Genomic DNA, 22,680 nt, shown 5'->3' with positions numbered 1-22,680 from the left:
TGTTCCAGGACTGTAGGTACGTGTCCCATTCATACGGAGTGCCGTAGCGAGGGTCGCAGTACATTGTCATTTCCGGTAGGTTCGACATTCTGAATAGTTGACTGTATGATGTGTGCTTCAGATGATGTATGCTGCAGTGTGTTATGGTAGCGCTGGACCGTTGCGTTGTCTGATCGTGTATTGGTAAGTGCCAATAAAGTAGAAGATCGTGGCGTTGGGTGAAGTCGCATATTCTTGCCGAGCGACGGCATGCTATAGTGGCAACCGTGTCAGGGACAACGGCGTGTGAGACAGCTGCGAAGTAAAGGATACCCTTGCCTGACTTCTGTAATGCACCTGCCGGAGTGAGAGCGAGGCAGCAAGGGAAGACGAATCTTGACATAATATTCGTCAGAACATACACACTTCGGATACCGACTGCTTCGGTGTCGGAGACGAGATGGTAGAAGGGCCTCGGAGCAGACGTGACGATCGTTGAGTGGTATCAGGCAACGGAATGTTCACAAGGATACATTCTTCGTATTAGGCGAATTGTTCAAGCCCAATCTCTCCGCCGTTCCCTCTGACTGCGAGGCAAGAGCATTGACCTTGTCGACTTCGAACCCAGCAATCGCCTTGTACGCCAGCCCGATGTCCTCGAGTTCCTTCTGAGGAATGATGTCGTTAACATGTTTAAAGCCTTCAGGGGCTCTTTCATGTGCTATCTGCAGCACATGGTCGGGTCCGTTCCCTCTGTTCGCCATGACAATTTTGGCTGTAACTGGTAGCCTCTCGTCTTGGTAAGCTTGCAATGCGGCAGGAATACTCGCGATCTCTCCCGATTGCCATTTCAGGAGACATTGCGTTAGGCACGCGGCATCCAGGATGGCTTGCGATGCACCATTGCTGCCGATCGGGTACATGGGATGGGCAGAGTCACCCAGAAGCGTCAGGCCCCCAAAACTCCACCGCGGAGCTGGATCCCTATCACACATCGGATACTCAAACACCTTTTCGGTCTCAGCGATGAGCTGCGGAATGTCGAGAAAGCCGAAGGTCCACTTCTCGAACTGGCCTGCAAATCTCTCTTTCGGAACGTCGTTCAGCCAGTCCGTTTTCTCGGGAGGAGTGGTATCCGGATCATCGTCATCTCGAACTCTCAGCTCGGCTATCCAGTTGACAAGAGACTTCGAGCCAGCGTCCTCCCCGTAGTTGCGAATCGGATACGCAATGAACTTCTGGTTGGCATGGCCAGTCCATACCATGCTGGCTGAAGTCAAATACGGTTTCCGTTCAACACAGCCTCGCCACAGCATGCGTCCGGAGAAATTGGGAGGTCCTTCTTTGGGATACAGGATCCGGCGAACTGTCGAATTGATGCCGTCGGCGGCCACACATAAGCGGACGACAACCTCCGGAATAGCGGCGTTCTCGCCGGAACGTTTCTGAACGAAGCTGAGCTTCACCTGCCCGTTCTCTTGATGTTCAAAACTGTCTATGGAATGATTGAGATGGACTTTATCATCTCCAAGTCGTTCTTTCACAGCATCAAGAAGCATGAGTTGTAGCTCTCCTCGGTGGATGGAGAACTGCGGCACTTTGTACCCTGCAAATTTGCCCCTGGGTTCGCTGATGATTGGGTTGCCATGTCTGTCGTAGTAGTTGAGTTCCTACTCGTCATCAGTCGAGCTCTCCGCATACTTCGGTAAGACAGTGCCAGTACGGGCAGCTACAGAAGCCGTACCTGGGTCTCGACGCCGATAGCCTCCAACCTGGGCAGCAGACCGAGATTTCTCAAGACAAGGACCGCATGCGGTTGAACATTGATGCCGACTCCAAGAGAGACCAGTTGTCCAGCGGCTTCGAAGATGTCGATGGCAGTGAATCCATGTGCGTGGAGATGAAGAGCAGTGACCAGACCACCCACTCCGGCTCCGACAATCGCGATTCTTGGCTCGGTCGCTGCGGCTTTGGAGATCATGTTGCAGTGATGAATTTGCTCTCGTTCTGTAGACCGCTCTCTTCTTCAAAACTCCGCGGAACCACGAAATACAGACCTACCTTGTCGACGCTAAAACGGCTTCGGCAGTTGACCGTGGCATTTTGGCCAGGTCCAGACGGTCCATGCGAGATGGCGACGAATTCGGACATTGGAATGGCGCCGCCATTTTCGCATGAAAATCGAAAGGAGCCTCGTTGCGATGTTCGGCAAGACGTGAAGTGAAGTGGTCGTGCAGTCGTGATCGCAAGGTTTCCAGAGCAGCCCCACTAAAACCAGCAGCTCTCCTGCATCGTCACCTCTGCAGCACCATCGCGTCTTCCAGTCGGAAACAATGTCGGTGCGCTGTGGGCGCATTTTCGCCTACAATGCCCACCGCTGCTCCCATGGGCATCAAGTCTCCGCATCGCACGCCGTCAAATAAGAAGACCACGGCGGCCACAACGCCGAACATCTCCAATGTTGTTCTCGGAAATCTGCACATCAAGCCATGGTATCCGTCCTTCTATCCGGAAGATCTGGTCGGTGGCAGGAGACCGGAGTGGCTCTATGTGTGCCAATGGTGTTTCAAGTACACGTCGGAGATCATGAAGTTTAGTGCACATTGTGTAGGTTGTTTCCTACATTCCCGCCGGAGGGCAGCTTGAGCTGATCGAATGCAAGAAAGTCTGCCCTTTGAAGTCTTCTCCTCCGCCTGGAGAGGTGATCTATGAGCACGACGAGTATGTCATTCACCGCGTTGACGGAGAGGAAAGCACGGTAAGTCGCTCCATTCAGTGTTACTGTTGCTCGGCTTCGCTGACAGCACCAACTAGCTCTACTCTCAAAACCTCTCCCTCTTCGCCAAACTCTTTCTCGAGACGAAGTCGGTCTTCTTCGATGCCAGCACCTTCCTCTACTACACCCTCGTCCTTCGAACTCCCTCCCATCCATACGGACAAGTCGCCGGATTCTTCAGCAAAGAGAAGATGAGCTGGGACAACAACAATCTCGCATGTATCCTCGTCTTCCCGCCGTGGCAGAAGCGTGGACTAGGCCAGATTCTCATTGGAGCTTCATACGTTCTTGGTCGACGAGAAGGACGATTTGGCGGACCAGAAAGACCGTTGAGCGAGCTGGGACGGAAGGGATACGTCGCGTACTGGTGTGCAGAAGTGGCGAGATGGGTGCTGGCGCAGAAGCAAAAGAAGACGGTATCAGTCAAGGATATCAGTGATGGAACTTGGATCATAAGCGAGGATGTCGTGGTTGCTTTGAAAGAGATGGACGTCCTCGAGAAGAAGACGACAAAGGCTGGAAACGTGGTGATCTGCAAGGCCAAGGTGAGAGAGTGGGTGGAGAAGAATCGTGTGAAGCTAGAGCCTGTTGTCGACGTCGATGCCTTCATCATGGAAGACGAGGAGAGTGAGATGAGTGAGATGAGCGAGTGATTGCATTGAAACGGCGCTGGCCTCTGGTGGGATGAACCAGTGTCTTTGATACCCAAATTTGCAGTACAATGGAGGGCAGAATTCGATCGATTGATTTATGTACGTCGACCAGTGAATATCGAGCTGTACAGAATACAGCGCATCGAAGTCTTTGTCAAGTAGATATCGAATATTGTGAACTTGTGATCGGACAGGTGAATGTCCATCACGGTAAATCCTCGGACCACCGCACCAATCAGACCGTGCGCTCAATCGATGACATTGTGAAGAAGGGCAAAGCAACGCCCCGATTCACTCTTGCGCGAAACATCTTACACCACCACAATGGCCTCCAAATTTGCGCCCTGGGCGCTTCGCAGCAGCGTGAGGGCACTCCGAAGCACCGTGAAGCCTCAACGACGAACATTCCAGGTCTCTAGCGTCTCGCGCAGCACCAGTCTCAATGTGGTACGCATCGCAATGTCCACCCATGCCACCACCGGCACCCTTCTAATGCACCAGACAGCACCGCGACACACCCGAGAACAACCCTTCGATTCCCTTCAAGTTCAACCCGCAAAATGAGAAGCTCATCGAGGAGGTCCTCAGTCGATACCCTAGCCAATACAAGAAGGCCGCCGTGATGCCGCTTCTCGATCTCGGTCAGCGCCAGCACGGGTTCACCAGCATCAGCGTCATGAACGAGGTGGCTCGGATATTGGAGATGCCTCCCATGCGTGTCTACGAGGTGGCCACATTCTACACCATGTACAACCGGAACCCTGTTGGACGATTCCACATTCAGTGCTGCACCACAGTACGTTGAAGAGTAGATCGGAAGAGCGATGAGTGAAGATGCTGACTGCGTGCAGACACCATGTCAGCTTAACGGTAGCGACGGTGTCATGAAGGCAATCGAGGACCATCTCGGCATCCACCACGGCGAGACCACGCCCGACAACATCTTCACATTCACCGAGGTCGAATGCCTGGGAGCATGCGCAAACGCTCCGATGGTGCAGATTAATGACGACTACTACGAGGATCTCACACCCGAGACGACAAAGGCGCTCCTCACAGCACTCAAGGAAGCAGCTGAAAAGACTGGCGCTAGCGGATGGGCGCCGGGTCTGCAGGGCGACAGCGGCAAAGATCAAGTGTCGGGGGAGAGCACAGGCCAGAAGCTCAAGCTGGGTGGCCCTGGATACACTGCACAGGGCGTCAAGATTCCAGCACCTGGACCACTCAGCAGTCGGACATCGTGTGAGAACTCGGCAGGCCAGACTAACCTGCTCAGCGAGCTTCCCACGCCCGAGCAAACATTGCGAAAGGACGGCGCACTATAGTAGTGTACGTACAGAGTGTAAGAATAACTTTGCAATCCACCCGACGTGCATATCGGAAACACTACTGTTGTCAGCACGCGCACGCCGCACACGCGAGGCCAGGATACTTGAAGGGACATGGGTCGTGGACTTGATTCTGGACCGCACCACGTGACGGAAGAAGTCCAATGAATTTCTTCTTCCAAGGAGCAATCGATCGGAAGCGGGTGGTCTGTGACATGGCGACGGCCGTGACTCCAACGGGAGGGCTGACCTGCAGAAGCTCGCGTGAAACGACCCATGTGCGGCGGCAAACTGGTGCATCCCGCAAGCCACAAAAGCGTAGAAGCTGACTTGAAACGCAAAGCAGTCCGACTAGTGTCCGCCCTTCAATCACACGGCTGGCGTTACGCCTATACAAATGCTCAGTGCATGCCGATACTCAGAGATGGGCATCATTCTTTCCAAAGCTTCGGAAGCACTGTTCTTTCGATAGGCTCTTTGCCTGCCATTGTTGTTCGTCGACTTCGCCCGGTCAGGATCGACACTCGTTCTTTACTCTTGGCAGACTCCTAGATCCAATCGATCATCGCAGACGATCGACTCCTTATACGTTCTTTACATCACCGAGCATTCGAAATGCAGTGCATTGCCTTCCTTTCTGCGGTCTTGACGGCCTTGTCTGTCGGCGTCTCCGGCCTGGCGCTCCCTGTCAATGAGGGCTATGGTAGGTTGCAACCATGTTCAAAGCAAGATTGGTCGATCGCTAATATTTCTCTTTAACCGCAGCTGAGCCATGCGAGTACACCGCAATCAAGCAGAACCAATCCTCCATTCTCGGCTACCAACTGGCTGGTATCGCGGATTCTCCCAGAGACAACGATCAGACTTGCAACGAACTCAAGAACAGTGCAACCGCTAGAACATTTGCCGACAGTGGATTGGACTTGCCCAACATTCAAAGTAGGTATTGAGCAAGCGGCAGTCGATCGAGCCGGGCGAAAGATTCCAATAGCTAACATCGATTTGCATCAACCAGAACCAGTCTGCTCCGCATCTTCTTCCAACACAGACGCAGTAGCAGCTCTTCCTTACATCGTCAACGCCAACACCAAAGTCTTCACCTCACAAATCACCTCGGCCATTCCGGCCTCCAACCAAGAAGGTTTTGCGTACCTCTGTGACAACATCCGCTTCAAGCAGCTTTCCGCCTTCTACCTCGACGACAACACAATCGTTGGCGCAGCCTGTGATCGCGGTGGGCCTGAAGCGGCCATCAGCCCTCAGCCTTTCGTGTCGCTTGCTCCGCCGCCCGCCGATCAAGTGCTTAAAAACTACAACGTGGCTGCCAGCCGGCAGTTCGCTTGGAATTGGTGCGCGAAAGCCAAAGACACGAACGAGTTGCAATCCTACTGCTCGATGGCCGGGCAGGCAGAATTCAAGCAGAAGCTCAACAGCTTACAACTCGACCCAGAGACAGTCCGCGGAATCGCCTGTAGCCAGCAACAGGTTCCAAACGCGCAGACGTTGGCGACGAAGGTCAAGAACGCACAGTCCGACCAATTTGCGACTGTGGTCCGGAACATGAGCAATGCTCCGAACTGGAGATCGAAAATTTGTGGATATCTGAGCTGCGCAGAGATGGACAAGGTGGGACTGGACGGCGATCGTGTCTGGAACAAGGTCTGTCAGTGAATCAGGGATGACTTATGGGACGATTTCCCCTCTCGATGAGGTTGCCCGGCGCCTGTGCGCAACGTCGATCTGGTTGCTTTTACTTCAGCACGACTTTCTACTTCTTCTACACACTGTGTTTATATACGCACTTGCATTTGGCTTGTTCTCAGCACGGCCTGAACAAAAAGACTGAAGCGACACAGACGCTTCAATTGGACTTCATTCTCTTTTTCATCCTCTCTAAGCTGAACTCCATCGGAAACATGCAGGTTACCGACTCGCGTTTGGAGCATGTCCCGAATCCAGTCTATGGGATCTGGCCCCTTATTCGTGCCACCAACCACGATCTCGAACTTTCACTTGTGAAACTTCAAGCCATCCCGGTCGCCAGGTCATGTCAAATGACACCATGCCGGACCCCACGAGCGTTTTCGATCTGTGCGATCCTTGTTCACGTCTCAACCCGGCACAAGTTTTGAAGACGTTGATGCAAACTCATCACGGCAGTCGCTCTTAATCTCAGCAGGGAGTCTTGATGACTTTCCTGTGATGTTGATATTCCGTGGTAGGTTTCGAGGCCTGTGAGCTGATGCAGGCAGCGTTTCGTTTGGGGTTGTCTACAGCCTATAGGCGATGAACACGGCACATGAATCGTGGCGGACTTCATATCCCGCTGCAAAGCCTTGGCGGCATAGCGAGCTCCATAGCCGTGTAGGTATCGTAGGAGGGCACGACATAGGGGCGTACGGGTAGCTTGGCAAGATGCTTAAGTCAGAATGCTGCTAAGGTAGCAGGACGGTGCCATTGGCGTGTAGATGAGCGAGCAGGTAGTGTGAACAATGAGCCAAGTGGTTATTCAGGTGAGCGGTAAGCGTGCGGGTTCTTCCAGTAGGACGGTCAAGTGGTGGTACTGGTAAGCATGCAGGCCATGCTAGATAGGCGTACATGCAAGCGTACAGGTAGTGTAGAAGGACAGACCGAGTTACCGTGCAAGGAAGCGTGGGGACAGCGCAAGGGAACGGCTGAGTGGCCGTCCAGAGAGGCATGCAACTACCTTACCTTAGCAGGACGGCCATGTAGCCGTACAGATAAGATGCTGAGTTGACGTGCAATCAAGCGTGTGGGTAACGTAGAAGGACAGCAAATGTGGCCGGCCAGATAGGCGCGCAGGTAATGTGGTAGATTGGCCAAATGCTTGTCATCTCCCAGGAATCCGCTCTTCTCAAGTAAACTTAAACCCACCCGCCCTCTTTGAGAACAACCCATTCGGATCCCTCTCCCTCTGAATCTGCTTCAGCCGGTCATACGTCGCAGCTCCATACGACCTCAACGGATCCTGATTATACATCGCATCGTTCATAAAAATCGGGTTATACGGGATCGTGTTCAAATCCCCACTCTTGTAATTCGTCGGCTTGACACCAGCATACTTGCTCTTCGCATACTGCTGCGCCGGCTCCGTCGCTGCGGTGAGATACGCGGCAGCCTTCTTATCCGTGAGAGCTGACAGCCACGACACGTCATATTCCATAATGACTTTATCGCCGTGATCAGGGTTGAAGCCGAGGAGGTTCACGCCGTTGGGATTGTTGACCGAGTTGGCTTGGAGTTGGTGTGGGATTGGTTGGAAGGCCATGCTGAAGATGAAATTGTCGATGGTTTCGAGTTGAGCTTTTTTGCCGGCGGCGAAGTAGCTGTCGAAGGCTTGGGTGTATAGGTCGATGCCTTGTGAGCCTGGCAGATTGGGGAGGGTGCCGGTGCGGATCAGGTAGCGTTGGCCGGGCAGGGAAAACTGGCTGTTGGAGTCGAGGAGTTGACCGTATGTTTGGCGTGGCTTTGTGCCGTCCACAAGAGCGGGTATGGAGTTGAACTCGTTCAGGATCTCTCCTGGGCCGTCGGGAGCGTTGTAGAAGAAGCTGCGCAGGCGTGTCAGCACAGCGGCAGATCCGGCGTTAAAACCGACTTACAAAACAACAAAGATGTCGAGCAGAGAGTCGAGAGTCGAAGTGTAGGTCACAATGACCGCTGCCTTTGTGTCGTAGTAGTTGCCGACGAGATTGTGGGTCGCATTGATCACCTTCTCTTTTTGTGACTGTAGAGTGTTAGGTCAAAGGAGCCAAAGCATCAAAGTTTGCGTTACTCACCATGGAGAAGATCTTGTATCCACCCCAGACCAAGCCGATCGGGTACGTCGCCATTCTGAACTCGGTCACAATACCGAATTGACCACCACCACCTTTCATCGCATACCAAAGATCAGAGTTCTCAGTCTTACTCGCCTCGACGATCTCACCGGCAGCGGTGACAACCTGATAGCTCTCGACGTTGTCCGCGGTCATTCCCTGCTTGTACTTAGTCCCATTTGATCGACAACGCTGCAGTAGGTCACCTTACACGTTCAGCACTGAGAAAGCTGAGGCCTCCTCCCATGGTCAAGCCCGGCACACCAACGACACCAAGACGTCCCGACACGACTGCCCGACTGGATATGTCGAGAACCTTGGCCACATCGGTCCATCGACAGCCAGCGCCGACGTGAGCAATGTTTCTGCGGTCGAGAGTAGTGTATTTCATGTTAGCCTCCAACGAGATGAGGATGCCATCTTGGACGCTCGAGAATTGGACGTTCGGATTGTGTCCAGCTGGATGTTGGTATCAGTATTGATGTTCGACAACTGCACGTTCCGACGACCATGGTCGTTCAATATCACATACCGCCTTTGACAGTCCAAGGAACGCTCGTATAGTTGTTCAAAACCTTGACCGCAAACGAAACCTCCTGCGCGGAACCCGGAAAGAAGATGCAAGCAGGCTTGATGTCGGCGTTGGCCTGAGACCAGTACTCTTGCCTGGCCTGAAAGTAGTCCGAAGAGAGCGTGAGGTTCAACTCAAGCGCGCTGTTTGCGACTTGTTTGGGGTATTCTTTTGAAAGAGCCCGGCATGCTGCTGCTGCCTCTGTTGTTGGTGCAGCGTAGATTTGTCCGATGGAAAGAACGAAAGCCGCTGTTGAAGCCAGCGAAGAGCGTGAAGGGAGCATCATGGTAGGGGCAGTCTTTTGCTCGCCGAAAGAATAACGGAGAAGCGAGGCTCACCTTTATGAAACTCTGTGATTCTTTGTTGAATCTCCGAGCGCTCGACGACCATACTTAGGGCTTCAAGAGATCGTCGCGACCAAAAGACCAGTAGAAGGCCCGGAGCTGGTATAGCACTTCCCTACTAGTCTGAAGAGGATCCACCGCGAGCGGTCGCTTGGCTGAATCCTTAGTGAACGATTGGCGAGTTCGTTGCTCGTGCGCCGAATAGCGTAGACGAGAGCCGGGGTAGTCGATAGAAGTCGTACGTTCTTTGCGATGTGATTAATGTCCCAAGCAAAGTCGTATGATGAGTCTCCAACGGCCGAAGAAATCGCAAGCGAAACATGAAACGTCGGACCCAAAATATGCTCAACATTACCGGGCGCCATGCTGCAACAGTACAGAGCAATGATCGAGCACACCTCATATCGTTCTCAAATCCTTTCTACTGCTGCATGACCCTCAAGTTCTCGGAGACCTTGAATGGTGCCTCCGTCTTCGACTTGATCTCATCGACCGTGACACCCTCGGCGTGCTCGATCAGTGTCAATCCGCTCGTAAAGTCGACTTCAAACACAGCCTGCAAAAGCGTCAGCATGGACCCAACCCCAAGAGCACAAGCCAGCGCAACAATCTCTGAGATGCGGACTCACCAGCTCGGTAATAATCAGCGAAACACACGCCTTGCCCGTCAACGGGAACTGGCACTGATTCAGGATCTTCGCTCCGCCCTTCTTGTCGGTATGCTCCATCGTCACCACGACTTTTGTCTTATCGGGATTCGAAACCAAATCCATCGCACCTCCGAAGCCCTTGATCTTCCCGGGCAGCGCCCAGTTGGCCAAGTCTCCTTTCGCGCTGACTTGCATGGCACCTAGAATTGTGAGGTCAATGCGTCCAGCGCGGATCATGCCAAATGACTCTTCGGATCCGAAGACAGCGGCGCCAGGGCGGAGAGTGACGGTCTCTTTGCCAGCGTTGATCAAATCAGGATCCTCCCTGCCCTTGGCTGGATAAGGTCCAAGACCGAGAATGCCGTTCTCAGATTGGAGTTGTACCTCCACGGACTCGTCCACGAAACTGGGAGCAAGCATAGGCATGCCGATCCCGAGGTTGGCGTATTGACCATTCTTGAACTCCTTCGCCGCTCTCCGCACGATACGCTCACGTTTGCTAGCCGTGTCTCCTGATCCAAGCGCGCCGGCCTTTTGCTCTTCTGGGCTCTTTGCGTTGACGATCTTCTCGATGTTCTTCTCCGTCGTGCTTTGGACGACCTTCGATACATAGATTCCGGGAACGTGCACAGCCGCCGGATCGATCTCACCCGGCTCGACGATGTGCTCTGCCTCAACAATGGTGTTCTTCGCGTTCCTGGCCATTGCTCCGTTGAAGTTGTGCGCTGCGAATCGGAACATGACATTGCCCAGTCGATCCGCCTTCCATGCTTTAACAAATGCGTAGTCGCCCTTGATCGACTCCTCCATGACATAGCTCTTGCCATCAAACACCTTGACATCCTTCGGCGTCGAGTACTGCGCCACAGAACCATCACTATTGTGCTTAAGAGGAAGCTCGCCGGTCTGCACAACCGTTCCAAATGCCGCCGGTGTGTAGAACGCAGGTATACCCTTTCCACCCGCCGCGCATCTTTCAGCCAGCGTTCCTTGCGGCGACAGCTCGAGCTCAATCGATCCATTGAGGTACATCTTCTCGAACACCTTGTTTTCTCCCACATAGCTCGCAATCATCTTCTTGATCTGCTTCGACTCCAGCAGTTTTCCAAGTCCTGAGCCCGGTACACCGGCATTGTTGGAGACTGCTGTGAGGCCCGTGATGTCTGATCTGCTTTCCACGGCATTGATGAGGGTATCTGGGACACCGCAGAGTCCGAATCCACCGCAGAGGAGTGTAGAATTGCTTTTCATGTCCTTGATCGCTTCGGACGCGGAAGGAACGACTTTATTGATCTCATATCGGCGGCTCGAGGATGCGAATGTTCGTGCGAGGTATCGCGACTGGGTAGCATGTTAGTCATTGGCGACAGTCATGGTATTGCTGGATCGTGCCTTGGGTGATGTTCTGCTCAGGTTGCTTGCTGTCCGCAGGAACAATGTGGTGGAGGAAACCATGATGTTGTCAGTGCTTCAAGAAGGATGTATGGAGAACAGAGAGCAAGCCGCGACTGGACAAGGGAAATCGCATACAAGTCCTACAAAGAGTCACGTCGGCGGGCAGCGCGTAAGGTGGTTCGGCAGTAGCTCATGGGAAGTCAGATCTGAGCCCAGATGCTTGACCCGAAAGTACCCAGATCGCGAGCCATCCTCCCCCCGGCCCACGCTGGCGCATGCTGGGAAGGACAGACGATCTGGCCGTGAGATCCGGAAACATCGCGCGCATCAATGCTCGCTTCACGCTATCTGGTAGACGTGTATGGCATTGGCAGGAGGTGTTGGCTTGGTCGAGCTTCAATTCGCGAAGAGGGCGGAGACGTTCCGCTGGCTTCGGATCCGACAGACTTCGAGCTTCCGGATAAATACTGGTCCGTTATACAGTCCGATCCCGAAATCATGTGACTATGATCATGTGATCCTGGCAACAGCAGAACTAAAGGTACCTAAGCTTCCATCTTTCGTGCCGGAGGTCCTTTCCGGTACGCAATCAGATACCCAATCGATTCAGGGTTTCAGGAGCGTCACTGTTGTGCCATTGAATCGACTTTCAGTCGATCGGGTCTGCGATAGAGGGCTGGGCAAAGGTAAGTGTATAGGTAAGACCACACTTCCGCGCCACGCTGTATACGTCTGGGTGGACGATCGACAGTACGTATTTGACTTCAGTAGGCCCGCCCACGTTGACCATGCATCATCCTGTATCAATAAGCATGATAGAAACACCGACAGCAAAACGAAGCAGCGCAATCTTGCGTCGACAGCATGCGGAAAGCCAGTGTCGCGGCCAACAAGCTGCCAGCTGCTGAGCAGATTCACAGCATTGTCCTAACTTTTGCCCTGCTACAAAGTCGGCAGCGAATGAGCACAGAGGCGTCATTTTCAGCTCGTGTCAGTGATGGAGCCAATTTTCGACAGTTCGATCTCTGCCTCGAGCTCTTCGAGCACGGAGATATAGCCGCGATTCTGCAGCTCATTCGCAGGGAGTTGTCGCTACCACCAACGCCCGGCCAAATACCCAACCCGCCCGATGGAGACATGAGTGATCGCCTCAAGATTACTGCCAAATCCGGACACTGGGACGTTGAAGCCGAGTTCTCCGGGAGCCACGCCAGCACTTTCGACCAGACGTTCAATAACATCTATTCGCAGCTATGCCACTCAGCACAGACTAAAATATCGCAGATTGAGACCATTTGCGAAGACGATGTTCGGTGGCTTCTCCAGTATGCCTTACACGCCATTCCAGAACCAACTAGCACGGACGCAGTCACAATGTTTCGACATTCAGTGGAGCTATGGCCTCACAAAACGGCGATTGAAGCTTGGGATGGCTGGTTGACTTACTTGGAGCTCGAACAAGAGTCTACCAGACTTGCAGAATCTCTTGTTTCGGAAGGCGTCCGGCCACTTACTGTGGTTCCCATCGTCTTGGAGTTCTCGAAGTGGGCGTTGGTGTCGATACTGGCGGTATGGAAGACCGGCGCGGCCTACGTCTTCTTGGACCCGAGTCACCCCATCAATCGCCTGCAGACACTCACAAAACGAGTGAAAGCCTCTTTTGTTTTGAGCCAGGACAGCTTCCGCGCCCAAATACGCGATATTGGGACGCGGGTGCTGATCATCGACGAAATCGTACATCGGAGTTCATCGCAGGAGACCAGTTTCGCAGAGCTGCCGACTGCAATCGACATAGGTTCCCCTGCGTATGTGATCTTCACATCGGGGAGCACAGGAGAACCCAAGGCGGTCGTTCACACCCACTATGCCTTTTGTTCTGGCGCCCTACATCAAGCAGAGCTTCTCGGATTTTCTGATCAGACCCGAACCCTTCAGAACGCGCCGCTCATTTTCGCAGGAGCTGTGCCGGAACTGCTCTTCACTATTCTGCAAGGAGGCTGTCTATGCATTTCCAAGCAGGAAGAGCGAGTTAAAGACTTATCCGGCTGCGTACGCCATCATCACAGCAACATGCTTATAATATCTTCGTCTTCGGCGGCTATCCAGGACCCAAAGGACTTCAAACCCCGGCAAACGTTACTCATGGGTGCCGAGCCCTTACCTGCGCACACTGCACGGAAATGGGCAGCTCTCCACAACAACTGCAACGGCTATGGGTCTACAGAGACAAACACAGTTGCCACTTGCTGTCCTTTCAGCACTTCTGTGGCGAGTCAGTCTGTTGGACCAGGCGCGGCGCATCAATACTGGATAGTCGATGCTTTGAACTATGACCGTCTGGTGCCGCCTGGCTCTCTGGGAGAGGTCGTGGTGGAAGCGTACGCTTTGGCTTCCGAGTATTTAAACAACGAAGAAGCAACCGCAAAATCGTTTCCGCCCGCTCCCCTGTGGTACCCAGGTCTGGAACTGAAAAGACCGAGCGCCACCAGATTCTTCCGATCAGGAGACTTGGGTAGAATAGCCACCGACGGCACCCTTGAAGTCCATGGCCGGACTGATCCACTTCAAATCAAACTCAGGGGCCAGAGGATTGAGCTTGGTGAGATTGAGGCTATCACTATAGATGCACTCGGCCGACCGACGCCTCTTGTCGCAGAGCTCATCCTTCCCCAAAGCCAAGATCGACCATCGATTGCCGTCTTTGTCGCCGCATCCGCTTCCATCGACAACCTTCCTGCGATCCTGCTTTCAGAGAATCTCGAGCTGTCGAGTTGTCAGGAGAAGCAGCTAGACCATCTGCGGGAGAAACTTGCACCGGCGTGGACCAATGCTCTTCCAGACTTCATGCGTCCTGCGTATCTGGTACCGCTCACTCGATTGCCACGGACTGCCACCGGTAAGCTTGATCGGCAACAACTTCGAAAATGGTGTTCAAAGTATACAGCCATTGAGCTCGCCGTCTTCTCCACCACCAAGTCTGATAGAAGGGTTAGAGCATTGACCAGCGACACTGAGCTGAAGCTTGGAGAGGCCATCAGTACAATACTCAGAGTACCGAGACAAAGGATCCATGGAAACTCTGTCTTTACTGTTCTAGGTGGAGATTCGTTAGCTGCGATTCAACTTAGCCAGGAGCTACGCAAACATGGCTTGGCTGCTTCTCCCGCCGACGTGGTCCGCTCCGAGAACTTGGCTACGCTTGCAGAGGCTCTCGACTTGACTCCACCCGTCAATGAGCCGATTGTATCAATTCAAGGTGCTGAGCGTGTGATCGAGGATCGAAATTTGAATGCTGAAATTGTTTTAAGATACTTGAAGCTCACGGCCGACCAGGTGGAAACGATCCTGCCAACCACTGATTCTCAAAGCCGAGCGATAGAGCTTGGGATAGGGCCGGAGAAGTGCTTCGTCTATCACTTTGCGCTCAGGTTCCAAGGCGACATCGAGATGTCTAGACTCGTGTCCAGCCTGCAGTCACTCGTGGACCGTCACGACATTCTTCGCACACTCTTCACCCGGCACGAAGGCCGCATCTTGCAGGTCATTTTGAACGAGCTTCAATGCCCACTAGACTCGAGGGCCATTGAAGCGGGAGATTTGATTGACGAAACAGTGCGTCAAATTTCCACGAGCGATTTCCAGCTCGATCAGGTGCCGACGAAATTCTGGCTCCTCTCGGTCGACGGCCTCCCAAAAGCTGTAGTGTTGCGGTTGTCGCACGCTCAGTTCGACGGAATTTCGCTCCCTTTGCTATGGAACAGTCTATCTTATATCTACGCCGGACAAACACTTCCTACGGCACCTCAGTACTCTACATACGCTCGAGCTGTTCTCCTGCCGGACATGACACCTTCTATCGAGTACTTCAAAGATCTCCTCCACGACTGCCCTTTCACCGACCTGGCGAAACGCCTGAGTGCCGTGCACAAACCTCAAAATCGCCAATTGAGCCGTCAGATCACCTTGAACCCAGCCGCTGGTTTTACCCCGGCGCAGCTCTTCCAAGCGGCATGGGGCTACGTCTCCGCAAAGTATTTGCACATGAGGGCCGTATCATTCGATCAAATCGTGTCTGGTCGGCAAATCAGGCCGATCGAAGATTATGACTATGACACATCGCAGCTCTTGGGACCATGTCTCAATGATGTCCCTGTCGTAGTCCGGTTCCCGGAACAGCAGACTGTACGTCAAATGCTGGCTCAGATCCGGGATCAGCATACCGCGACCGCCAGACACGAGACTCTCGGATTCAAGACGATTCTAGGAGAGTGTAAGCCAGCTCATTGGCCGCAGGATGCGCGCATGACCAGCAGCGTCCAATACCGCGGATTCGAAGATCGAACATCATTTCCACTCGGACCTGCTGAGTGCAAGGTCGAGATGATGGAAAGGAACATGGACCTGGAGGATTTGACTGTCTTCGTCAAGCCACTTCGAGACGTCGATGGTGGACCTAAGTTCGACGTGGGTTTCCTGTTCTCAGACGAAGTCGTCGAGGAGACGCAGGCTAACTCTTGGTTTGACGAGCTGATTGGGGCTGTGATTGCTTTCTCCGCGGACGACGCTATGGATGAGGTGGTAGAGTCGCTCTTGGGTCAGATCTAGGACGAGGGAGTCGTGAACGGCTGTCTAGGCGTGTCGCCGATTCGACCCTCACGACTATCTAAGGCGTCTTGTCAAAAGCAGAAGTATGAACCCCATCGCCTGATCTCATGCTCAGTGTACGCTGTACTCGTCACGCTGCTTCGTGGACAAATTCCGCACAATTGACCTTAGACGAGTTCTGTCCGTCTTGCCCGAGATCGTCAAGGGGCGGTGACGAATTGGAATCCAAAGGTGAGGCACCATGTACGGAGGAAGGTCGCCCTTTCGAACGAGATCCCGCGAGAGATGCTCCATCGCACACCTGGACACGCCGGCTCGACTCCAGGACAATACTAGCTCTTGCGGCTGCGTTTCCGCTGTGTCCCTTGTGCACAAAAATCCCACCACGGTCTGACTTTGTGCGTCGAAGTCAGAGAAGCAGGCAGGAACTCCAGGTGGCCGACCTCGTTCCAGATGGAAGTTGATTTCGCCCAGCTCTATCCGCTCGCCGTGGTAGTTCATCTGGCTGTCCAGGCGGCCCAAGAAGGTGATACTACCATCGGCTTCTTTCTGGGCAAGATCGCCTGTTTTATACAACGTGCCACGAGAAGCGACATCCATCCAATCGGCTCTTTCGACGAAACTCCTTAGGGTGTCTTCGGGCTGGTTGATATATCCTCTTGCGAGGGCTCTACTCTCGACTACGAGCTCTCCTGCTGCCGCCTCCGCCATTAGCTTATTTACGTTTGCTGGGTCAACTATCCACAGACGACAAGTATCGCCAATCGCTTGTCCGACATCTCGTGGTGCATGAGTTGCGGTGATGGCCGTGGTAATGGATTGCAGGATCGTCGCTTCCGTGCACCCCCATAGCTGATAAAAGGTCCTCGAGGCAGTGCTCGCCCACTGTTCCACGGCATGCCGTCCCAGAGATTCGCCCATCACGCTCAGCACTTCGACAGTCGGCACATCACCAGGGTCCATCGTTTCCAGCATCGTCGGCGACATGGTAACATGTGTGATTCCGAATGCGGTCAATTGCGACCCGACTTCTCCGGGCAAAGGAAGCATCATGTCCTTCTTCTTGGAGATGCATAGCGTCGCTCCAGTACCAAGGCACATCCCAATCTCCATCAAAGCCACATCGAAGATATACGGATGGAACTGAGCCACTCGAGATGAAGACGTGACGTGCAGCTGATTCGCCAACGCCTGGCATACGGTGACAATTCCTTGGTGCGTCTGGATTATGCCCTTAGGTGTTCCAGTTGACCCCGAAGTAAACGCAACAAATGCTTTGTCTTTGGGATCAGGTTCTGTATCCAGAGGCTTTACCTTTTTGTCGAGGCCTGAAGTGATCTCGAGGGCAGATATATCGACCACAAAGAAGCCAGAGTTGATCATATCCTCAGCATAGCTACTTTCTTCAACAAGGACCCTTTTTACACCTGCCTGCCGGAGCATAGTCGCTCTCCGAGCAGAAGGATGAAGTGGATCGACCGGTACAACAGCCGCCCCAAGCCTCATGTTCGCCAGAATGCTGACTACGGCCCACGGCGAGAGGTGAAAACATATGCCAACGTTGTCCCCTGGGCGGACACCTTGATCTCCGAGTATCTCGGCAGTACCAGAGACGGTTCTCTCCAATTGTGAATAGGTCCATTTGCACATGTAACTTTCTATGGCCAGAGCATTGGGTGCTATCGACGCTCGACGTCTGAGTAAGCCTGGGAGAGTCTCCGATAACAATTCCAAGCCGGTACCATCTTCGTGGCAAGTCAACGGAGCATTTCGATGCCCGTCCGACGCTGCGCAGACAGAGCTGGGGATGTGCTGCCTCATGTGAGCTCTTGTCGGAGTCGCAAAGCCAGAATGAAGAGTTTGAGAGTCGATTTGAAGCATTTCCATACATTCAGCTCGACAGAAGTCAGCTATTACAGCTCTCTTTCCCTCGGCCTCTCGAAAGGCAATTTCTAGTGTAAACATCGGTCCCCGGTAGGCAATTGCACTCTGACGTGGCCATTGACGATCAGTCGATCACCAAAGCACAAGCGCCGAGTCTATACGTCTCGGACTACGTAACAACGGCGAGACCTCGAAGGCTTTATTCGTACACAACCTTCGAAGCCTGCAAAGCTCCGCCCTTTTGGCCGGTACATGCAGGAGACCAAATGCTGAGCAACAGTGGGCAGGAGTTCCCTGGGAAACCCTTGATTTGGTTCTGTGTCATTACCACAAGTTCGCTCATGCTATTGGCATACATTCGCCTCGTCAGGTCCCCTCTAAGGTCCATCCCAGGGCCTCGCATTGCAGCGCTAACAGGCGCGTGGAGGAATGTGAAATACTTTCAGGGCAGATGGATGCAAGACATCATCGCCCTGCACAAACGATATGGACCAGTGGTCAGGATATCTCCTTCTGAAGTCAGCATCACCGATCAAGCGGTCGTCCGCAGAGTTTACGGATTCAATACAAGATACCAAAAGGTAAGATCTGCAAGGTGGTTTCAAGAGGAGGTGTACTGATATCGACAAGACTTCGTGGTATGATACGTGGAGGTATGCTGGTAAGGAGTTGACTTGACATCCTCTCAACCTAACCACGTTGACACACACCCTTTCTCTGGATAGGAAGCACCGAAAGCGTCTTTGCGACCCGTAACCATCAAGACCATCAGTTTCTCAGGAAACGGGTGTTCAAGACCTACTCCATGAGCTCAATACTCTCCATGGAGCACCTGATCGATGAAGTCGTCGATTTGAGTCTTCGGCAGCTTCATTGCCATGTCATGGACAACAGACCGGTTCGGCTCGACCGTTGGACCATGTTCTTTGCGTACGAGGTGGTCAGCAACCTTGCTCTCGGCCATCTCAAAGGTTTCCTTGAGCGGGGAGAAGATGTGAATAACATCATCGATTCCAATCACACGGGCTTCTGGCTAAACGCCAACGTTGGCTACCTCCCGGGCCAGAGCAGATGGTTTTCCAATTACTACTTCCTCTGGGTCATGACCAAGCTCGGCTCCAATTTCAGCGCCATCAGCGACTGGATAGATGGCGCGGTAGCGAATGGCAGACGTGGCCATAGCAGTATATCGCGAGGGCCAGATTTGCTGCAGCATTTTCTCAACATGTCCGATGGGGGCGGAAAACCCGTTTCGGACGAGGAGGTTGCGTCGGAGATTGGAAATGTCCTGGGAGCTGGAGCGGACACCACCGGGATTCTGATCATGGCTACCATCAAGTACTTGATCGAGAACCAGAGTGATTACTGCCGTCTACAGCGGGAAGTCGATGCTGAACATAGACGACTTCAACTTAGTGCAGGACAGGAGATCCGGTACACGGACTTGGCGAAGTTACCCTTCCTTTTCGCTGTTGTCCAGGAAAGTCTTCGACTTCATGTGAGTTCGAAAAGAACTTCCAGACCCACGACCGCGTGGATAGGACAGGTGCCTAACGTTTTGGCAGCCTTCAATCGTATACCAGCTGCCTAGAGAGTCTCTCAAGTCCGGGACCACGATCAGAGATCAACTCATCCCCCCTGGCGTCAGTATCAGTGTCAGTGCCGCAGCTGTCAATCGGTCCGTTGACGTCTTCGGCTCCGATGCAGATGCATGGACGCCGCAAAGGTGGATGGAGCAAAATGCTGGAGGTGGTGGCGATTCGAGTTTCACTTTAGAATCAAGCTTGATGACTGTAAGTCTCCAGCGAATGGCTTCCATCGACAGACTTGAATGCTGACTGGGAAAGTTCGGGAGAGGCTCTCGAGGATGTATTGGCAAGAACCTAGCGCTTGTCGAGGCTTACAAGTATACTGCATCGTTTGTACGGAACTTCGACGCAAGCTTCATTGACCCCAAGAAGAACGGAACAGTTATCAGCTATTGGTTTGCAAAGATCGAAGGCGTTGACGTCGCACTGACCAGTCGACTGGCGTAATTTTCCTTAGCAAGGAACAATATCTCCCATGGCTCGCCAAAAGTCGCACCGCGTGCCTCTTCCTCCTTCCCATGTATAGGCGTTCACTAAGCGGAAGTCGTTATAAGTGCCTGAGCCGGAGCAGACCTCCAGCTCCGGGAAGAATGGATTCTGAGTCTTGCCCATTCCACATGTGGTGTTGATATCAAGCTGGTAGGGCTCCGCGATGCTGTAAGGCGGCCACGAGCCGGCCGGATGAACCGGTCCCGCATTTGGGTTGCGATTCGTGTAGTCTGCTCCCGAGATCGACGGGTTCGAATTGACAATGAAGTTTCCCAAGATCTTCTGGAAGGCCAGGCGAAGGCTGGGGCGGTATGGTGGCGCATCCAGCGGGCTGAAATAAGCGCTGGCATCCGCAGCGTGTACAGCGGGTGGGACAGAGAATTGATATTTAAATGTCTCGCCTCCGTTTGGCGAGTAAGCCTCGGCCATCCAGTAGGTTGGGCAAATCTTCGGATCCATTAGTCTCGCGGTACATCAATAAGTGTGTTCCCATACTCACGAAAACCGCTTCCGCGTGGATATTGTTTGCACGCTGCTGTTGGCCAGTTGCCAGTGCGCTTTGATTGATGGCAGTTGGCCCGCTATCACCGTTCGTAGCAAAGAGTTGTGCATGCGGGTCGACGGATGCATTGCTGCTAGGGTAATAGTGCAGGACTTTGGCAATGTCGTTCTCCGAGAACATTGGAAACGAAAGGTGAAGATAGTCGAGGAGGTCGGACTCGGTCTCAATGTTCTGCGGCGTATAGTCATGGCCCTCTTCTGCGTTATTACCTACTAGCAGATTCCTGCCATTCATCTGCCCGACCAAAATCGATCAGCGAGTACTGGAATCATAGTAAGATGCTCGCTCGTACCTGTTTACGTCCTAGATGTCGAGTCGGTGTATCTTGTACGAAAGCGCCGTCAGTGACGGGTGCAAAAGCCCACTCTCCGGGCACGCCAGACTGAGAAATTGTTGCGCTTGCATTGATGACCGCCTGCATAGACTGGCCAATCAGACATTCGAAGATCGGAGCGGCCGTTCCCACAGGCTGTCTGCTATCACAACCGAGCTGAGCGGCGAATGCGAAGTATGCCTGTGTGGGGACCCAGTCGTTGTAGCGATATTGCGCCGGCAGGTACGGTGACGCCGCGAATAAGTTGCCAAACAGCTGGTCTCCGAGAGAGCCTCCATATGCCATGCCGTGGAGCATGGCCGAGCCACCGCCCGCACTAAGACCTCCTATTGTAATTCTGTCCGGATCTCCTCCGAAGAGGTGTATGTATTGCTTTAGCCACACAAGGGCTAGTTGCTGGTCCAGTAGGCCAGCATTGACGACTCCTTTTCGGTGAACCTCATCAGATGAAAGGAAGCCAAAGGCGCCGAGCTATGGATACTTAACGTCAGGCTGAGCATAACACAACGAACGCCATTAGACTCACTCGATATGCAATCGAAACGGCGATGAAGGCGTTTTCGTTCGTGTTGATCAGATACGACATATCAGCTGGCTCGCTGTCTGCCTCGCCATACCCGCCACCTTCGGGGACGGTGTCAGATCTCGGTATTCCAGAAGGGGCCGAACTTTGGACTGACCATGTATCCAGAGGAAGACGGGCAGAGCACCAGCTGTGGCGCTGGTCGGTGCCCACACGTTTAAGAATAGACAGTCTTCTGAGGCTCCCGTTTGATTAGTGACTTGAAACTCTGCCATTCTTCTGTTGCTCTGAGGGCACTGTTGTGCATATTCGAGTGCTGGGAGGGTTTCCGTCCGATTGACCCTCGGCGGCTGAGGAGCCTGCCATCTCAAACGTCCTGTTGGAGGTTCGGCATAGCGAATGCTGCTAAGGGATCAGCAAGGAACGTGGTTTTGCATGTAATCAGTCGTAGACACAGCACCCTTTGAACGCTGTGATGTTTACACTTGAATTGTGAGATCCTTGATAGACTGCATAGCCCAGGTCGACCACAGCGTTCGAGGCGTTCGAGTACAGGAAGGCATCTTGGCCGGCCACGCGGCGGATCGCTTCGGAGTATACCGCTGGACGGAACATTGCTGGCGTGGCACCGGACACGACGGGCAAGAAAAAGAAGCTGAGGAGTAGCATTGTGCCGGTATTTGCCATATCCCACAGTGTTGGAACCGTGCCAACAAGCCCCCTGCTCCCGGGCTTCGCGTCAGGTCAAGAGCGGTTCGCTAGTGATGATCGAAGGACACGATGTCGACGAACGTCATTGTCCGGCTGTAGTGATCGTCGAGGCTTCTTACGCTGTTAGCGTGCATCACGCGAAAGTGCAAATAATCAATGCGGTTAGTAACAAGAATCGTAGCAGAGTTGAAGTGACTTGGTCTTTGGACTGGAAGTACCTTATGGTCCGATATGTGGATATGTGGATGTCTGCCTATCTGTCTAGAAGGAAGGAAGAAGAAGGAACGTCCAGTATGCAGGCGACGAGGGGGGGATGACTAAGCACTCGTGCCTCAGGCACCAACAAACCAAGTCTCAATACCATGTGGTGTTAATTTTGCTACACAAGGTAGGTACGATTTCTCCAAGGGAATGTGACAGAGCATCGTGGGAGCCACATGGATAAAGGTTC

At 53.3% G+C, this 22,680-nt stretch overlaps 10 protein-coding genes across 10 annotated transcripts; 5 read left to right on the top strand and 5 right to left on the bottom strand.

Moving 5' to 3' along the window:
* Positions 1-500: 500 nt before the first annotated feature.
* MYCGRDRAFT_86584 (uncharacterized protein) lies at positions 501-1,960 on the bottom strand (the record flags this gene model as incomplete). Its single annotated transcript, XM_003851521.1, has 2 exons — positions 501-1,649; positions 1,724-1,960. The coding sequence occupies 2 exons, from the start codon at positions 1,958-1,960 to the stop codon at positions 501-503; spliced, it is 1,386 nt and encodes a 461-aa protein (XP_003851569.1).
* Positions 1,961-2,364: 404 nt separating this feature from the next.
* On the top strand, positions 2,365-3,408 carry HAM2403 (histone acetyltransferase, MYST family; the record flags this gene model as incomplete). Its single annotated transcript, XM_003851726.1, has 3 exons — positions 2,365-2,586; positions 2,642-2,737; positions 2,794-3,408. 3 exons carry the CDS (start codon positions 2,365-2,367, stop codon positions 3,406-3,408), a joined length of 933 nt encoding a protein of 310 aa, XP_003851774.1.
* Positions 3,409-3,732: 324 nt separating this feature from the next.
* Positions 3,733-4,733, top strand: MYCGRDRAFT_73335 (uncharacterized protein; the record flags this gene model as incomplete). Its single annotated transcript, XM_003851727.1, has 3 exons — positions 3,733-3,855; positions 3,914-4,204; positions 4,260-4,733. The coding sequence occupies 3 exons, from the start codon at positions 3,733-3,735 to the stop codon at positions 4,731-4,733; spliced, it is 888 nt and encodes a 295-aa protein (XP_003851775.1).
* Positions 4,734-5,351: 618 nt separating this feature from the next.
* On the top strand, positions 5,352-6,407 carry MYCGRDRAFT_94017 (uncharacterized protein; the record flags this gene model as incomplete). The annotated part of the gene is made up of 3 exons (XM_003851728.1): positions 5,352-5,439; positions 5,502-5,675; positions 5,752-6,407. 3 exons carry the CDS (start codon positions 5,352-5,354, stop codon positions 6,405-6,407), a joined length of 918 nt encoding a protein of 305 aa, XP_003851776.1.
* Positions 6,408-7,617: 1,210 nt separating this feature from the next.
* Positions 7,618-9,234, bottom strand: MYCGRDRAFT_13483 (uncharacterized protein; the record flags this gene model as incomplete). The annotated part of the gene is made up of 5 exons (XM_003851520.1): positions 7,618-8,305; positions 8,357-8,481; positions 8,534-8,731; positions 8,784-9,031; positions 9,105-9,234. Coding segments are annotated over 5 exons (1,389 nt in total), but the record flags the coding sequence as incomplete, so codon positions are not given.
* A 642-nt stretch (positions 9,235-9,876) lies between these two features.
* On the bottom strand, positions 9,877-11,618 carry TR1 (beta ketoadipate:succinyl-CoA transferase, TR1; the record flags this gene model as incomplete). The annotated part of the gene is made up of 3 exons (XM_003851519.1): positions 9,877-10,043; positions 10,117-11,478; positions 11,530-11,618. The coding sequence occupies 3 exons, from the start codon at positions 11,590-11,592 to the stop codon at positions 9,909-9,911; spliced, it is 1,560 nt and encodes a 519-aa protein (XP_003851567.1).
* A 1,051-nt stretch (positions 11,619-12,669) lies between these two features.
* NRPS5 (NRPS5 single domain, non-ribosomal peptide synthase-like protein) lies at positions 12,670-16,137 on the top strand (the record flags this gene model as incomplete). Its single annotated transcript, XM_003851729.1, has 1 exon — positions 12,670-16,137. The coding sequence occupies one exon, from the start codon at positions 12,670-12,672 to the stop codon at positions 16,135-16,137; it is 3,468 nt and encodes a 1,155-aa protein (XP_003851777.1).
* A 450-nt stretch (positions 16,138-16,587) lies between these two features.
* Positions 16,588-17,412, bottom strand: MYCGRDRAFT_26083 (uncharacterized protein; the record flags this gene model as incomplete). Its single annotated transcript, XM_003851518.1, has 1 exon — positions 16,588-17,412. A coding segment is annotated over one exon (825 nt), but the record flags the coding sequence as incomplete, so codon positions are not given.
* A 1,339-nt stretch (positions 17,413-18,751) lies between these two features.
* CYP-38 (putative P450 monooxygenase) lies at positions 18,752-20,057 on the top strand (the record flags this gene model as incomplete). Its single annotated transcript, XM_003851730.1, has 3 exons — positions 18,752-19,519; positions 19,587-19,814; positions 19,869-20,057. Coding segments are annotated over 3 exons (1,185 nt in total), but the record flags the coding sequence as incomplete, so codon positions are not given.
* Positions 20,058-20,063: 6 nt separating this feature from the next.
* On the bottom strand, positions 20,064-22,445 carry MYCGRDRAFT_100559 (carboxylesterase; the record flags this gene model as incomplete). The annotated part of the gene is made up of 6 exons (XM_003851517.1): positions 20,064-20,546; positions 20,599-20,895; positions 20,954-21,466; positions 21,522-21,619; positions 21,676-21,920; positions 21,979-22,445. 6 exons carry the CDS (start codon positions 22,203-22,205, stop codon positions 20,064-20,066), a joined length of 1,863 nt encoding a protein of 620 aa, XP_003851565.1.
* Positions 22,446-22,680: the final 235 nt, after the last annotated feature.

Source organism: Zymoseptoria tritici, chromosome 6, assembly GCF_000219625.1.
Source record: "Zymoseptoria tritici IPO323 chromosome 6, whole genome shotgun sequence".
Lineage (NCBI taxonomy): Eukaryota > Fungi > Ascomycota > Dothideomycetes > Mycosphaerellales > Mycosphaerellaceae > Zymoseptoria > Zymoseptoria tritici.
The sequence above is the reverse complement of the archived record's forward strand: the minus strand, read 5'-3'. Positions and strand labels throughout refer to the sequence as shown.